Consider the following 18388-nt stretch of genomic DNA (forward strand, 5'->3'; position numbering starts at 1 on the left):
CCGCCACGTCACGTGGATGTAATCCATAGATACGATTGTAATGTCGGAAATGTGATCATCCTACGGCAGCTCATGCCTCTCATGTGTGATTACTTTCCATTCCTTCCGTGTATTTCTATATTAAGTTGAACCTTGTGCTGTGGTCAAAGCTAAAACTCTATAAGTAAGCCTGACCTCCCTGGAACCCCGGAAACCGCATTATCCCATCATGTGGCCCCCGTGTTGCCTCCAGCTATGGCTAATGTCGTAGGTGATTGGTTGGAATAGCCCTGACGGCACTGGCAAGAGCCATGGACGGGAGTAAACTTATCAATCTGTGATGATTCAGTCGTTTAGCCGGGGGGGAGGAGGAGCGGAGAATTAAATCAACTCCCGACTTTGATGTTGGAAAGATCTGGAAACATTGTCAGTAGACATTTGTAAGAGCACCCTTAGGCCCCGCCTGGCTCAGATATCAGCTCGGGAGACGCAATGAAGGGAAGAGTCACCCTCTGCTCACTTGTGCATTGGGGTGGCACTCATCTCGATGTTGTGGCCCTGAGCCAATGTTTGGAATTCTACATTCTCATGGCAGGGCCAGTCTGTCAATACAACGGCCACTGTCAATTTCCCATTAAGTGGCACTATTTTGGTGACCCCGGAGGGGTGATGGTCCGAGTGAATCCTCGATCGTAAACCGTGAGGGTTGTGAATCAAGCGCTCCAACCTGCAGTGCCACCGGTCGGAGTGCTGTGTAGAGTTACGACGGCGTGTGTCACCATCATCTGGACTTGATGAGACAGAAGTGTGCATTTTTTCACGAAACCCATTCACGATGTGAAACCTGTGGAGCGATGGTCGAGTTGTTGATAGTGCACTGCGCTATCAACCTGGTGACCCAAGTGCGATTCCCAGCGATGGTTCACGTCAGTGGTGAGATCTTTACTGCCCCTGTGCGCTCCCACTTCGCCAAGCCGCACCGACCAGCATGGTGAAGTATGGTCACACATCCCCCATGACCAACATATCCGTGGGGAGATTCTTTGTTTCCGCAGTGGACTGACAAAGGGCTGTGAATGTAATGTTATCTTTTTTCAGATAAGCCCTGCACTCATTAATATTCTCCGGCTATAGCTTTCACTCAGCATTAAAGACGCATTGTTCATTTCTAATTGCAAGCACCCTTAATTTTCCTTTGACACAAATGTACTCAAATACTAATTACAAATTTATTCACCTTAATTAAACAGTTTTCTAAAAAAGGCTACCCACGTAATTTTACGGATTTTTTTATTACCATTTTATTATTTGCTTTCGCAGGCGCTCCCAAAACAACACCGCGCGGAGACCGCGCAGAAGTTTGTTAAATTAACAAATTAATTTAGAAAATTGTTTTCCCTTTCGCCAGCAAGCACCCACCCAGCAGATTTAGAAATGAAAATGTTTGCGGAACGAAAGCGAGGGGGTCGTTTCTCGTGGGGGGGGGGGGCGGCCAGGGGGTCGGCTCTCCCGCCGAGGGGGCGAGGCGGCGAGCGCTGGGGGGCTGTTTGGCTCTGACCCCCTCCCCCCATGCCCCCAGGTTCAGTCCCTGCTGAGCCGGATTCTACCTTCAATCGATCGGCCCTTTGGTTGAGGGGCCCGATGAAAGTCTGTCGGGGCCTGTTGAGAGGCGATCTCCCTTCATTATCTTTGCGAGAGCATAAAGCGCTGCTCCAGACCGTGTCCGGAGTCGGCCGGGCTGCGCTGTTGTGTTTGTGCTACAACCAGCGTCGGTCATCGTCATCATCGTTATCATCGGCATCAGCAGCAGCGGTGGCACTGGTAAACATTCTTTATCCGCTTCTGGATGCACTCTGTAGGTCACTCTGTTTTGTCACGTTTTTTTTATCGTGATTTGTTTTAGCAGCCATTGATAATGCTTTTGTCAATCCACCGCTATTTTACTGCTGTGTTACTGATGTCCTTTATTGAGCCGAGAGAGCTTTGCTGAGTGCCGGTGCAGGAGGGTCCTGCACCGGCACATTTGGCCAATTCCGTTCGCGAGTGCTTGTGGGAGGGGTATGGGAGAATCCGGAGAAACTCCACCACACCCGAGGAGGGTTAACACTCGAAGCTTCTGCACAGATTGATTCAAGAAATCCATTGCTATACTGCCATCTCTTGACCGTCTCGTAAGCCTCACGTTCACGTGCTTGGGATGTGCAGAGGACATCCCTCTGTGTAGGGTGACCACTGCTGACAAAGTGGCTCTGAGTCGCAATGCACCGAGGCAGTCCCCGACGGGGATTTAAACTCACAGTACAACACAGTTTGGGTTCCTGAAGCATCTGGGACTGCGCGTCTCGGGGTGCTGAACGGAAGCGTGGGCATATTTATTTATATAGAGAGACGCAGTCAGTGAGCAGAGGAATAAAGGAAGGTCTTGAGCCTGGACTTGAACGGAGCAGGGAGTCAAGAGCAAAGAGGGCTGCGGTATAAGGGGATCCAGGCGCTGGGGAGGAAGCAGAGGAGAATGAGCAAATATCGTAATCCATCCCCTTTACAAATTGAGCAAAATATTTTTCTTGGCGGCTTCGGTTGTCAGCGGCAAGCTCCAACCGGCGCCGTGTCGGGGCGGCGGCCTGGACGGATTAACGAAATAGAAAATATTTTTTCTAACTTTTATATCAATATTTTATATAAACAACTGCCCATTATAGAGCAATGTGGCACCACCCGCGGAGGCTTCGTCACAGCTGGCACGCTCTGCCGGGCATGTCACGTGGACGAGGGAGGATGAAATCGCGCAAGCCGCCTCGCCCCCGTCTCCTCCGCGTTGTGTCACCCCGAGATCGAAGGCGCGGGAGCGCCGTCGTTAGCGGCCAGGCGAGCGGTGCGCTGGACCGTCACCTAACGAGACGCCGGATTAAACGGGGTGGCTTTCGTTTGCTCCGCTTGGCTGAGTCGGCCGGTGCCGCCCCGGGGGGAGATCTCGGTGGAGAGCACCGGGTGCGGGCACCGCGTGTGCGTGGTTGGGGCCCGCGCCTGCCAGCGCTGGCTGCTTGTTCGTTTACGCGAGCAACCCCCCCCCCCGCCGCCAGTGAGCTAGCGGAATGCAGCGCGGCACCGTGAAGGTTGCCGTGAATGCGTTGCGCTCAGAGTTGACCGTGTTAGTCGACGGTTGGCACCTTCCTGAAGCTCGGTGCGGGCGTGCAGGGTGCGTGGCGCACGCTCGCTTCACTTCCGTCGTAAAGGGCCACGGTCAATCCACTGCTGGAGGAAGGGCCCCTCTCCCCACGCGCCCGACAAAAGGTTAACAATCCACCCAGTACCTGCGCGCCAGCTGATTTCGTCGCTACATCTCCTCGCTCAACGGGCGAGGTGGCGGCGTCCGAGCACTGAGCCATCCACAGTTGATATCCTCGGTTGGATTCCGGGTAACCAACCCCCACAGTGTGGAGGAGGCTTCTACGGTGTCAGCCCAGTCCACCGATGATGACAACGGAGCGATCCAACACCGCTGTTTAGTTTGGCTCAGCGCGGCTCTGCGGACTAACGCGATTAATCGCACCGGATGGTCGTCATGTGGCAAAACAGTCTTCGTCTTCTTTCTTCCGTACGGCTGCTGATGCAGATGCAGAGCAGCAATGACAATTTCACATTTAGGCGAAGCCCAGATAACCACGGCGTCAGGAGTATATCATACCTGTGACGTCTCAGTGTCACGTGGGGGTTCATTACGATCGCGAGATACTCGCTGTTCAGTTGAGGCATTCCTTGTCCCGGGGCCAATCTGGCGCGTCGTTGTTCAGGGCCACTGGCGTGGCTCGTGCTGCTGTTGCTCTGGAGACCGGGAGATCGACGGCGTTCATCGATCTCCCACTCAGCAGCGCGGGCTGCGTGCAGGCTGCTGCTGCTGCTACTGCTGATGCCAGCTCCACTCCGGCGAAACAGAGGAAGCCGCCGGGCCTGGGGATGGAAGGGCGCCCTCTAGCGCCGGAGTGTTTGAAGCGCCGCCGTGATTCGTTCACCGGCGTTGTCTTCCAGGACCCTTGCATAGAACGACGACGACGACGCGTGCGAGGAAGTTCAGGGAGTTGACGTTTCTGCACACGAGGACATTGACTTTGTTTGGCGCAATGAGGCGTGATTGCCCTTAACACCTCACAAGAACAACATGCCTACAGTTGTCGAGATGCACACGCAGGGTGCCTTTTTTTGGTCAATCCACAGCTGGATGAGGGCCTCCACCAAGCCATGCGGGTCCTAGGGGCTATGTGACCATACTTCACCACGCTGGTCAGTGCAGGTTGGTTGAGGTAGGCAGCGTAGACGTGAGAGGATAGTGCAATACAACAAGCGATGTTGCCGCACTGCCATCTGACGACGCATCATCATCCGCAGCCGCCTGTAGCACCTATTATGCATGGTGGTTGCCCATTGAAGCACCAATCAGGCTCAACGCCTGCTTAGCTTCCGACACCTGATGAGATTGGGCGCATTCTGGGGAATTTCCCGCACCTCCGAGAAGCACGCTTGGCAACGTACGGTGCGAAAGGAGTTCACCTTAAGTTACGTACGTGACTTGGGCGTAGGCGAGCTCGCTTTAGAAGCCTGCATTATTAATACGCCGTGTAAAAAATGAGTTGAGTGGAGTTATTGCGTTGTAAGACGTGAGGTGAAGGAGTGAACTATTCTTGTATCGATCTGCTGTCGGCACGGGTGACTTTGTGTGTTTTAAACTTCTGCGCGTGCCACAAATGCAACACCGTGCGGCGGGCGCACGCATCGCAAAAGGACATCCGCACCGCACCGCATTACGACAGCCTCAATTCGGCGCGTTGCCGTTCGCGAGCGTCTTTAATGATAGCGCTATCACAGCGTGCGGCAAACAGAACCCCGTGTGCGTCCCGTTGAAGTCTCACCGGGCTCCAAATGAAGGGATGTGTTTAGACCGACTGATTGAATCGTCCCTCTCTGTGCCTCTTCTGTCTCCCCCCCGCCACCCGCAGATCAACAAACAACAGCTCCAGCAAGTGAAGGATCGTTTCCAGTCGTTCATCAACGGAGAGACGCAGATCGTGGCTGACGAGGCCTTCTGTAACGCCGTGCAGAGCTACTTCGAGGTACTGGAACGAGCCGACAAACAAACTCCCCCATCTTGCTGCACGCTGCTCCTAACAGGATCTCCAATTTAAAATGCGCTACGGGTTTTTTCTCCCCCCCCCCCGATACGTACATTTACTGTGCTCTGCAACTGTCACCCGTGCTGGTGTGGTGTTCGCATACGCGCGCACGTGCGTGTACGGCACATTTAGTCAATCCGCTGCTGGATGAGGGCCCCTTCCTCAAGCCGTTGTGGGTTGCTCGGCGGTAACTTCACCACGCCGGTCACTTCACCACGCCGGTCACTTCACCACGCCGGTCACTTCACCACGCCGGTCACTTCACCACGCCGGTAACTTCACCACGCCGGTCACTTCACCACGCTGGTAACTTCACCACGCCGGTCACTTCACCACCTTGGTCACTTCACCACGCCGGTCACTTCACGCCGGTCACTTCACCACGCCGGTCACTTCACCACGCCGGTCACTTCACCACGCCGGTCACTTCACCACGCCGGTCACTTCACCACGCCGGTCACTTCACGCCGGTCACTTCACCACGCCGGTCACTTCACCACGCCGGTCACTTCACCACGCCGGTAACTTCACCACGCCGGTCACTTCACCACGCCGGTAACTTCACCACGCCGGTCACTTCACCACGCCGGTCACTTCACCACGCCGGTCACTTCACGCCGGTCACTTCACCACGCCGGTCACTTCACCACGCCGGTCACTTCACCACGCCGGTCACTTCACCACGCCGGTCACTTCACGCCGGTCACTTCACCACGCCGGTCACTTCACCACGCCGGTCACTTCACCACGCCGGTCACTTCACCACGCCGGTAACTTCACCACGCCGGTAACTTCACGCCGGTCACTTCACCACGCCGGTCACTTCACGCCGGTCACTTCACCACGCCGGTCACTTCACCACGCCGGTCACTTCACCACGCCGGTCACTTCACCACGCCGGTCACTTCACGCCGGTCACTTCACCACGCCGGTCACTTCACCACGCCGGTCACTTCACGCCGGTCACTTCACCACGCCGGTAACTTCACCACGCCGGTCAGCGCGGGTGGGTGAAGCGGGCCGAGTGGCTCGCTCAAGCGTCGTTTGGCAGTGATGTTCACCACGGCCCGGAATCGAACTCCGGTCACCATCGGATTCGGCGGCGCAGAGCGCCAACCGCTGTACCACACATCAAATTGACGTGACTGAGCGATCCACCGCAAAGATTTACAATCTATTCATGCCTCATCTGCCAGCATGCACCTTCACTCTGCGACCAGTGTAGGCGATTGATGTTCTTTGTTTTTATTTCACCAAACCTCGCTACATGTTGTGGATGAACCGACAAGGGTGACTGGCGGATGCCCCAACTGCACGCCTCACTCTGCCAGATTGCTTTGTTTGAGGCCTGTGACACTTACTCGGCTCTCTGTTGTGCGAGCATCGCTCCTGCACCTGCCGTTGTTGCAGTCAAAGCCACACGCACGCGCGCGCACGTACGCACACACACGCTGCAGTGTGCCGTGGTAAACGTGTCAGGCTCAGAACAGCACCAGCTGTCTTGTGTTTCAACGCTTCCTGTCTGCCGAGCGTAGTCCAGCTGCCCTTCCCGCAGACACCTTTACACACAAACAGGCCGTTGGGTTGAGTGCTGTTAGCGAGCACCTGTGAAGGCCAGCGCAGCGGACCAAGCGGTGGGTTGTAACAAGCACCACGCCCGGCCAATTCTGTCTTCCCCCGTGCTGATGTTTCCACATCGCGCCAGTTTCTCATTCGAGACTTGAGTCGACATCGTGGAGGCCCGGGACCATTTCAGACCTTCGTCGCCGACGGTGGCCGCGAACGCAGCGCAGTTGAGGCAAACACAGAGAGACAGACGCGCCGCGCCCGTACACGTTGCAAACATTGTGTCACGAGGTGAGATAACGGCTGAGAAATCAAGACCCGAAGCCCGGCAGTATATCTTTCACGTCCACAGTGCTCGGAGATAAGGCGGTGTCGGCGGGACGCAACGCGACCCGTCTTTGTGTACGCAGATAAAATTAGGTTTCCTTTTGAAGTGGCTTTGAAAAACATAAATGAAATGTTCAGTTGTTCGGCTGAGAGTGATTGGTGAGAGCCGTGCGTGTGTGTGTGTGCGCAGGCAAAATTATTTTTTCAAAGCCTCCCTCAAATCTCGTATCTCTCCGAGCCATCCACGTGCGCACAGCCTGCGTGTGCGCTGCTACATTTGCCGATAGTGTGAGGCGATTTAATAGCGAGCATGTCGAATCCAGGTAGACACAGGCGACGTGGCAGACGAACGTCTGCGTATGACGGCAGCTTGGAAACGACCCGGCTTGTACCGTGGGCGTCTGTGCAGCGAGAGGCGGCCGATGGGGCCGTGACGCAGCCAATGTGTTTAGCTCTCCTATACTCTGCACCCCTCTCGTGCTCTGGGTATTGTTTTGTTGTCGTAACTTTGTGACCCGCCCCTCATGGACATCTGGGGAGTAAAAGAGCTTCATAGCTCATTGTATTTCTCCAAGATAAAGCAAGATTCTGATTCTGAATACAGAAAAAATGTTTGCCAAACATCCTACACACAGGACCCTCCTGAATACAAGTCTTGAAACTCATTCATCAAGGTAGGAGTGGTACGAATTAATGTTTTGTGTTGTTTAGTTTTACTTCACACTGAGACGTATCTCTGAACAGAAAGGAGAGTCCTATCAACATGCCGGACTCCGCTGATGAAACACTGAATATCGAGAGTTTTGTTTGTGTTGAACCGATGCTGCTGAAATTGTGCACTCTCAGAAGGCCGTGTGTGGCTGATGGGATGTGTTAAAAAAAATACAAAAAGGTGGAGGGACAGATATGTGAAGGAGACGTATCGTCTGATCGTTGGCTGCTTATATTCTCCAGAATAACACCAATGATGAGTTTTTGTTGCGAAAATTCAAGGAATATTGTGATTGTAGAGGTTTAGTTTTTATTCAAAAGCACATTTGAGTTGAATTTTTTTAAGACGCTCATATTCTCCTTGTACGTAGAGTGTACGTCATTCAAATACTCCTTGTGATTTAAAATTTCTGTTCTTATGGAATCCCAGTTGAACTCTTGCGTCTTTATGACCCATGTTGATCATTCCTATTATACATTTATTATGAAAGCAATATTTTCATGAGAGAGTTTGAATGACTGCATCAGTTGCTCATGAATCAATTGCCTTAGCATCTTTTAAAAAAAGCTATCCATAATGGTAGTGTGATATTTATTTGACCTTTCCAGTATCTGATTTACGGGAAGGACGTGGCCAATGGTAGACAAATCTGTTCTCGGCGCAGCGTGTGCTTGTGGCCTGTCCGTTATTCTGTCCTCTTTGCATTCCGTGACCTCGGGTCTGTAATGGGGCGAAGTCTCAAAGTCTCCAAGTTTCCCTTCCTCAATAGAATAATAATTGAAGCATCGTAATTATCATGTTCACAATAAATGCATTTTATTTCTGCAACAGCATTCAAACGCCACATTTGCTAATACCCTGGGGTGAGATGGATTACGCCATCACCAGGACAATGACGGATGGCAATGACGTGGGGAGGCCTTCAACCAGCAGTGGATAGAACATGAATGATAACGATGGCGATGATGAGTATGATAATTTGGTTTTAACCTGATTTATTTTATGTTTGCCAGATTTGATATTCTCAGTGGTTTTGCCTCTCATTTGCGGGTTTTGTCCATGCTCGCTGTTGGTTTTTTTCAAGTTACTCGCATGAGTACGCTCAATTAGGGAATTTGCCAAATATGTAAATGTGTCCTTCTACAAGAGATTGAGCCTCTCCTGGTTAAATATTTCAAATTATGTCCAGCGGTTTCATTTTTCCATGAGTTACAAACAAGAAATCCATTGTTAAGTGTTTTCCAGTTTTTTCACGGCTTGTGTGGGCCCTCCTCTTAATTGAAATCGATGAAGGAATTAATTGATCATTAGTAATGCGTTGACTGCCGTTTCGTTGGACACGGTGTTACTGGATGAGCCTAATGGCGAGTGAGGCAGCTGCAGTGGAGGAACGTGTTACTGTGATCTTGTAGGAGCCCAGTAATTACACTATTGAAACTTTTTTTTTAATTTTACCAGGTCAAGCCCACTGAGCTATATATCTTTTTCAGAAGCGAGCTGGACACAAATGATCGCTCAACGAAGTGGCTTTTCATCTGGCAATTTTATAGCAGCCAAATATTCTAAACGCATGTTGATTCTAAATGTGGAGGGAAAAACCGGCGGACCCGGAGAAAAATCCACACGACCACGGGGAGCGAGACACGTAGACTCCAAATATACGGACGTCAGGGTTGGGATCGAACCTACGACCTACTGCATACCAGGCGACGGGAGTTAACACCTCGCCACCGTGGCGCCCTAATGATTCCCATACAGTTGGCGTCCCATTCCCATCGCAGCCATCCACGTGGTCTGCGTGCCGCGTGGACTCGGGAAGCAAGGCGACGCTGGCACGCGAACCTGCACGGGGCTCCAGCGGTCCCGTGGTCCCCTGCCGCTCCACACCGCTGCCGACCAATTTAGTTCGACGTTCTTTCACCCCCCCCCCCCACCCCCCAGACAACAGTTTTTAACCCCAGAGGTTTCGTTCTGAATTGAGATTGATCCAAGCACGCGCACTCAGCCTCAACGGCTGAGCCTCGGCATTCACCGTCATCATTAACCGACGGCTGCCTTATACATAATTGAGAGATTACGCGTTCCGAGTGCCTTTGCCACTCCCGCCGGCATGGTTGCTGAAATGCGCTTTGCCCTTTGACCCCCACGATATCGGCTGTGCCCCATTGGACCAGAGTTTTTGTCAAAGAAGGGTTTGACTCAGTTGATTGACCTTAGTTTAACTGTGCATGAGCTCATTAAGAAAATATCACTTTTTTTTTGCAAGGAAGACGTGTTAAGTAGGTAATGACAGCAGACACAAGGGAACCGTGTACACAAATTATGTTTAAAACAACAACTTGTGCATAACGATACAAATGTCGGAAATGAAGGGCATTGCACAGGCATCAGCTTTCTACAAGAATCGTCTACATCATTGACATTTCAGAAATACTAAAGGATCTTAGCAAGTGAGTCGTACATCAAAACAAGTGTAATGCATGGAGAGATAAGTAGCTACTCTGGCTGCAAAATGCCTATAATACAAGAGTAATGGAACTTGTTTGAAACTTGTTATTTTGAATAGGCAAAACAAACTCACGTATCACTCCAACAATGTAACATTACTAAAGTGCAAGGCTGAAACGTTAGGAGCCATGGTTTGCAGCATCACAGCATGGTAGGCAATCAATAGTGTTGGCATCAACAGACCTTTAATAATCTATCATTGCGCTGAGAATGGATTTTGATGATGATAATGACGACAATACTGATGATAGTGATTGTAGCATTAAAAAAAGGTTACTTGTATAAGGGCTTTAAAATATGTATATATAATTATTACTTAATAGTCAATCCTTGTTTAATGTATTATTTTAGTAGGCGCGAGCTCCATTAACACGTTGTCGTCATCGCCTTTGGCAAGATGTCACCCTGGCTCTCGGTTGAAGCTTCGCGGGTTCACGCTGAGCGTTCGTGCAAGCGACGGGGAAAGTTTGCCGCACTCATTATTATGTTGGGAGCACATCCGTGCCCTGCCGGTGTTACGGCTGTGCGTGGTGCGCGCTGCCTCGCAGAGATACAACGCGCCGAGCTGATGGAACGCACGCCAATGGTCGGGCCGTACATTTTGGAATGGATTTTCTTTTTTTGACTGACTGATCTTTATCTCCGTGCCAGTAAAACCCAAGCTTTTTCTCCATCGCACGAGCCGGCAAGGTCATTGTTACCTTGCAAACTTAGCGCCGCATGCCAGTGTTGTTATTTGTTTATTTTTTTCCCAAACTCACTTTTAAATTACGTTTCGCCAGGTTGTTCCGCCGTTGGAGCGTCCGCGACACAGTCGGGGTCTGGTTAAACCCATCATCCTTCCAGGGTTGCTAAAATGTGTACCGGATTTGTGTAAAGTTAACACCAGGACATGGAGGCGTATGCCTGCAATGCAGCGCTGTGGAGGCGAGGGTTAGTGAACCACGCAGATTCGTCAAAGACTGCCAAAGGCCCTGGGCTGCGTGGTGCCCAGGGACTGGCAGTACAGCAAGTAGGGGGTTTGTGAATCTGTCCGTGAAGATCTTTAGGCCTGGTAGTTTTCACAGTCGCTCCAGATTCCTCCACATGCAAGAGACACACGGCCATTACGTAAACTGTTTGACATTGAAGCGAATTTGCGGAATGTTACGCTGCTATCTTTCCGAAAATAACATCAATGAATGTGATGAAAGAATTCTCGTTTGTTTGTGCCGAAGAATTAAATTGGCTAACCATTTTAATGAAGGATCCAGGCTCTCCAGGATAAATAAAGGGCATTTTTTTTAAAGTGGAATTTTCCACTGATTAATTCAGTCAGACAGCAGAGGTGAGTGCTGCACCTGTGTGTATGTTCAACGTCTCTCGCACCGTACATAGCCAACCTTGCTAACCGGACGTGCACCTGACTCACGTGAGCAGAGAAACACACTGTGGTAACATCATGGGACCTCCTTTGCCAGAACCAAAATATGAGAATAGGTTTTCCCCTTTTTTCTGCCAACAAAACTGTTTTGTTGCCACAAAAAAGGGGAAACCTGATTCTCACACTGTGTTAAATTAAATCAAGATTTTCTTTTTTAAACAAAATTCGTCAATGACATTTCTTTAAAAGGAAATATAAATATAATCGGTGACGTTTTTGGGCACAAGAAGGGCATGTACCTCTCACGGTACTATTGACGAGTGTGTCGAGTTTGTGTTATTTGTGCATGATCGTGCACCACTGCCAATGCAGTAAGACCAAATAATGTTTTTATTTCAATAATGAATGACTCCAATTGGAGTGGTTGTGCAAAATGTAGTTAACCTATGACAGTGGATTAGTCAATGAGTTAAAGATGACTTGGGCACCGCGGTGGCGAGATGTTAACTACCTCGCCTGATGTACAGGAGGTCGTGGCTTCGATCCCAATCCTGATGCCGTGGTCGCGTGGATTTTTCTCCCGGCCCTCCGGTTTTTCCCTCCACATTTGGAATCAACACGCATTTAGAGTATTTGGCTGCTATAAATTTCCACTTGATAGGCCACTTCATTGAGCTATCATTTGTGGCGAGCCACTTCTGAGAAAGAGCTGTATAGCTCAGTGAGCCTTACCCGGTAAAATAAAAAGTTTAGTTTAGTATTTATAGTTGGGTCGGGTGTTGGCCCTGTGTGCTTTGAACCCAGCCCCTTGACATTAATTCGCTGCCACGTCTGAGAATAGGTGGCGAGTGAAGTATGAATTGGTCCTGGTCTTCCCACTTCACAAACCTCCATTGACTAACGTGGTGAAGTATGGCCAAACAACCTCTGTGAGTGGCACCGCATAGGGAGGCCTTCGTCCAGCAGTGGATATACCATGGCTGATGATTATGATGATTATTAATTATTCTGAAAGTTAACTTATAATTTGCACCAAATGACTCTGCAAAGCATGTGATGGAATATTGAATCTGACTAAGCAGTTAAGAGCAGCCTCCTTAATGTCCCATTACAGTGTCGGCACGCCTCCAACTTGGCACCGTGCTTGGGGAAAAGTTCAGCTCTCAAGTTTATTTTGTTTAACCAGAGGCGAGAACTAAACAGACGAGGATTTCTTCATTTGCACGAACGACTTGGGTACGCCAGCAGTAGTAAAACTCGGAAATAAACAGAAACAAGAGCCAAAGCAACACAATCTTGATTTGAAGTTTTCGTGACTGCAGGGATCCATACTCTTTGGTTCTTTCGATAAAGTCACGTGGGTATAAAATAAATTAAATCACGACGTTTCGGGCGCAACACAAGCGTCCGTCATCAGGAGGGACAACCACAGCAAGAAACAATTGCTGAAGTGGTCAATACTTGTGTTGCGCCCGAAACGTTGTGATTTAATTTATTTTATTTTCTACCTACGTGACTTTACCGAAAGAACCAAAGAGTAAAGCAACCCAAGTTTCAATTAGAGCAAAAACAGCCGCATTTCAGAAGATGTCAAAAAACATTCACAATCAATGAAAATGTAATTAAACGCGTTCCAAGTAACAAGATCTGTCTTGGACATATTAGATTTTTTTTAAAACATTCATAATTACATTAAGTTGTGGAAAACGTCAGTGTAGATTCAGAGCATGTTTGGGCACTAATATATGCGTCGAATACAACCGCAGGTGAAGTCGTCAAACAGCATCGGCAGTTGAGCATCGCATTCAAATATAGATGGGAGAGTAAAATCAAGGACTGTGTCGCATCTTTAGAGACAGAGGGGCGTTACGTAATCTCATTGACATTGAAGTGCAATTGCCAAACGTCAACACGTGGCTGATTTGCACCGCCAAAACAAGGGCCGGCCTTCTGTGCAATCTGGCTAATGTGGATCCTTGTCAATCGAATAAACGATGAGTGATTGGAGGTTACGGCTTCACATTCTGCATGCCCTTTAAACGACGTCATTTGGTTGATGCACGTGTTTGCATCGAGAATGCGGAATTTGACAAAATCATTCCCAAAGAGCGCCGGTCCCATCGGATCTCGGCAGCTAAGCCGGTTTCGGCCTGGATGTTGCTTGGACGGGTGATTGCCCGGTATAGAATAGGTGCCATAGGCTGCGGAGGCTACATTCTGGGCAGCCGAGGGCAGTTCAGCTCAACCTGTTGTTGTACTGTACTTATATTCTCCAACGTCTATGCTCCCCTGCCTTCACCAATCCGCTTTGACCAGCGTGGTGAAGTGTGGTCAAAGAACTCCCATGATCCGCTCTGTTTGGCAAGGCCCTCTTATCATCCATAATATAAGTTTTTAATAGAGGGTTTTTTGGGCCCTCTTATCAGCAGTGGTTTGACTCAAGAGGTTCTGTCGAGCTGAACCTCACTGAGGCTCAAGGTTATATTCATCACAAGGCTGCTGCTAAAGAAGTTCAACATCCGTGCGTACGTACGAGGGGCAGCAGAGAAAGAGCAACCTCCCAATGGGCTGCGATGTCACCTTGGCCGTAATGGGGACCCCCTTAGCACTTTGCGCGACCCATTATTTTAACCCTTTAGCCTTTCTTGAACCCCAATTGACACTTCTAGCCCCTTAGGGGAGCCGTGCCTTAGCGAGGCGGACTGTGATTTGGATGATTCGTTAAACGGAGGTTCTGTGTCCTTAACAATCGTTACGGGCCCCGTGAGACATCTGTTCGATGAAGGGCCAGGTGGCGTTAGCCCACGTGTCCCTGAGCTGCGATTCCACCACAGTTCAATACAAACACAATTCCCACGTCCCGTCGAGTTTCTCCCTCTTATCTCTGGCTCGGGTCAACTCTTTGATTCGAAGGAATGGAAGTCCTCGTTGCTGATGCGGTTAAATGAGTCGGGCTTCTGAGTAGAATCACCTGGGAGCAGCCCCAATGTCGTCGGATCTCTGGAAGCTGAGCAGGGTTTGATGCTGGATATCGCTCGGATGGGTGACCACCTGGCACAAACAGGCTGTCATCGGGCTGTGGGGCGATTTGGTTTGGGGAGTACGGCAACATCCATAGTTCTACCGTACTTCTATGCTCCCACGACTGTGCTCCCTGCCTTCACTGCACGGATCAGCGTGGAGAAGCGCTGTTAAAGAGCGATGTCGCTCAGTGGGCCTTGGCTGGTGAAAAAAACAATAATGAATTGCTCCCACGACGCATACGGAGAGGGGGAGACTCCCCCCGCACCCCCATCCAGCGATGTCTTACCCCCCCCTGCCCGCCTGGCCACCCCGCAGTATAATTGGGTACAGCTACAGTCGATCGGTAGTTTGTGTGCGGTGGGGCAAAGCGTGGGGACTCCCACCTCCTTCAACACGTGTGGAGGGCATTTCGCCAGCAGTGGCGTGAGCGAGCAATTGCAGGGCTGCGCCTTCACTCGTTAACTGGGAAGCGAGAGGGCATTTGGGCGAGGCGGTGACTTGGGTCGCCGTGTGGTTTGCGGGTTTGCCGCAACGGTGCCAATCGGTGCATTCATTATTAAACATTGCAATGGAATCGGTAATCGGTTCTGAAAATGGTTAGCGGTGTACCGACAGTCATTTTCCAAACCCTACTCACCTCCGAGATGAGGTGCATTCGGGGTGATTTCGTTGGCAACTCTCAACGTCACCGGCTATGATTATTATTATTATTGCGTCATCGCTTAATGTTGCGGTCTGGAGCGTGGAGCGGGCGATGGGAGCGCACCGTCCCCGTTACAATGTTGACTCGTGGAGTGTCCGCGCGTAATGTTTTTCCGCTGATTGTGTAAGCCTATCCTCGTGTTACATCAATTACATCAAAATGCCAGCCACAGCAAATCGATGATGCTCGCTGGATAAATGCTTAGGCTTGCGGTGCTGGCTGGCTTCCGATGAAGGAAATCCTATCCATGTTCTAATGGCAAGATCCCTTAGAAATTAAGCAGCAAGGAAACCTGATTTATTTATGTCTGCAGTCCTTACAGTTGGGATGTTATTAATCTCTGGCCAAGCGCGTGTGCTGTTTATTTTTTGCGGTCGAGCCACTGTGGTGCGATGGGACGCGCCCGACGCTTTGCAGTAACAGTTTTCCAGGTTCATTTGCACGGCCACGCGCAGCAAATGGCGCAGTCCGCTCGTTAAAGCTCCCCCCCCCCCCGGTTATTATTTAACTCTGCGGTAGGCGTCGGAGGAGACGATCCGCCAGACCTGGCCAAACAGCGGCCCCGCGAGCCGTGCACGCAGCTGCCGGGAGGATCAGCGGGTACGCCTCGATGAGAGACGTGGCAAGTGTGTAAAGTGTGGGTTACTACCCAGCCCCTGTCAAGATCTCTTGTGTGTACGTACGTTGAACTTCCTTGGCATCGTAGGTTGCCAACCGTGCTAACCGTATTGAAAGTCCTTGTCACTCAGCGTGGAGGAGTAGGCCAAATACAGCGGCGGCCCGCAAGGCCGTTGGAAGCGGTGCGCCCGAGCTGTTGCAGACCTTACGATGTGGAGTCGTGTTAGTTGAGAAAAATGTTTTGCCGTATGGTCGTCCGTGAAGTTTTTTTGAGAGATGGCGGTGGTCTGGGGGACTCGGAAAGATTGCGAACCATCATCATGCAGGGCTGAATTTTTACCTTTACCAAGACGGCTTCCATTTCAATCAGGAAAAAAACAAATCCGCGGCAGTGGCGGAGCCAGAGATGAGTGGTGTCGGGGCCCTCCCGTGGATTTCTAAATCAAAAACCTCCAGTGAAGCAGGAGCTGACCTGCCGCTGCTGCACGACACCACCGGATGCATGCCTCGTGTCTCTCGGCCATGTGGAGACTCTGGCATGCGGTCTGTCGGCACGGGAAGTTTGGCTAATGGCCAGGGTCGGATAAATGTAGGAAAGCTTCAGATGCCTCCTTTGGGAAGTTTCTCGATCCGCCCCATGGCCCCCGCTGCTTAAGACAGAGCCGAACATCATATTCATAACTTTTCTTGACGCAGTCTTGATGCTGCCACTCGACCAGCCCGAGAGGATCCCCACCACGGAGATGGAGCCATGAATTCAGCTCGTGTGTGCTGGACCGACGGATTATTTTTTTCTTCATCGCATGACCATGAGAGATACAGGCGATTGGGGGAGGGCTTCATCTAGCAGTGGATCGATCATAGACGACAATGGCAATGGCTTACGGTATACAATTTTCCATCATCCACATTGACTGAATTGTTGCGCTACAGGGGTCACACTTCGGTTAAAGAGACGGTATTTTTTATTGTGGTGAATGCAGCGGCCTCTAGTGACTGCAGAGGTCACTTGGAGCTTCTGTGCAACGTGTATGACCCGACACACATTGATGCACACGCTTGTGATTCGAACAGCTATGCTGTGTATATATTGAACTTATTATTCACTGGTCATGGACGACTCGATCCACCGTTACAACTCCTGCTTGATACCAAGTGTGGGCGTTCATGAACTATCAGCAGCCATGATCAATCCGCTGCTGGATGGGAAAGCCTCTCTCCAAGCCGTCGCGACAAAACAATCCCACGACGTAAACAACAACAACAATAACCACGCTGGCACCTAGACACAGGCCGGCTTAATTTCTCCATCTCCTCGTTGGATGCCCTCCCCGGGGGGACGGGGGGGGCACCACCTCCCTTCCCTCCCTTGGCTGCCACTCGCTAAATCATTCTCGAGCACCCTGCCGCCGTCTGTCTCCCCTGCTGGCGACGCGTAGCCCGGCCCGTGCCGACTGAAAGATATAAAAATGAAATAAATAAACGTCTCATCATTTGATAAGCATGCGTTTTCTAAGAACGGTGTCTGCGATGTCGACCCCCCCCCCCTCTGCCTCCCTCCCCTCACCTCGCACTCGAGAGCGCACTTTTATCAGCGTTGCTCGTTCCGAATTCTCTGCCTTCACCACCAGGAAATAATTGGCTCCCAAGCTGCGCCCAATTGTCGCGGGGCTACAAAACAAGTGGAAGGTTTTGTCGCCAACGCGGCCATACGCAGAGATCTCAGCCCTGCGAGCCGTGGGGGAGGCAGGAGTGGGCCGACTGTTCGTGTTATCCAACTCTCGGTGATTTGATTCGGTATTAATTGCAACAGCTCGCTTCAGTGATACGTTATTATTTTGACTTTGGCTTGCAACTCGCCGCACCGCTATTCGCTCGCTCTCAAGAGGCGCGAGGAGCCACAGACGTGGGTGGAAGGCAGCCACGCGACGAGCCCGCACGCAGCAATTGCCCAAGCTCCGCTATCCTCTACTCATGACGATGTTTTCAGACAGTAAATTTAAAGATGCGCGCTTTTCATGGGAGTCCGATGTGTTTCTCCTTGCACTCAGCTGAGCCGGTACCAGAGCTCATTGCCAATACTTGCCTTGAATAGAATCCATCCGTTGAGCTGTCTTACTATTATTTTACTCGTACAGTATAAATATATGAGCCAGGGAAAAAAGGTTTATCAGTCAACAGTTGACCTAAATGTTTTCGGCTCAGTGGCCACGTGATTTCTTGAGTACATAATGCACTGATTCTGCCCCACTGGCAATGTCTTTCAGCAGAGACTTGGAGGAACACCACCACAGGGTCATCCTGTGTTTGTCCCCAATGATGAGGTCAAAGTTACATTTGCGCGACGTTTTTTGTTGTTGAACTCATTGATGCGAGAAAAAAATTCAGGTTAACAAAACTCCGTGGCTGTAACGTCAAAAAAG

At 50.6% G+C, this 18388-nt stretch overlaps 1 protein-coding gene across 4 annotated transcripts in view; it reads left to right on the forward strand.

Annotated features, from left to right (window-relative positions):
• LOC144729477 (calcium-dependent secretion activator 1-like) overlaps nt 1-18388 on the forward strand; it is a 362783-nt gene that overhangs the window by 155702 nt on the left and 188693 nt on the right. For all 4 annotated transcript variants that reach the window (XM_078609805.1, XM_078609804.1, XM_078609802.1 and 1 more), the window contains exon 3: nt 4971-5084. In XM_078609805.1, the coding sequence (XP_078465931.1) occupies nt 4971-5084 (114 nt within the window). The remainder of the gene's footprint in view (nt 1-4970; nt 5085-18388) is intronic.

This window comes from Lampetra planeri, chromosome 32, assembly GCF_965212315.1.
Source record: "Lampetra planeri chromosome 32, kcLamPlan1.2.h2, whole genome shotgun sequence".
Classification (NCBI taxonomy): domain Eukaryota; kingdom Metazoa; phylum Chordata; class Hyperoartia; order Petromyzontiformes; family Petromyzontidae; genus Lampetra; species Lampetra planeri.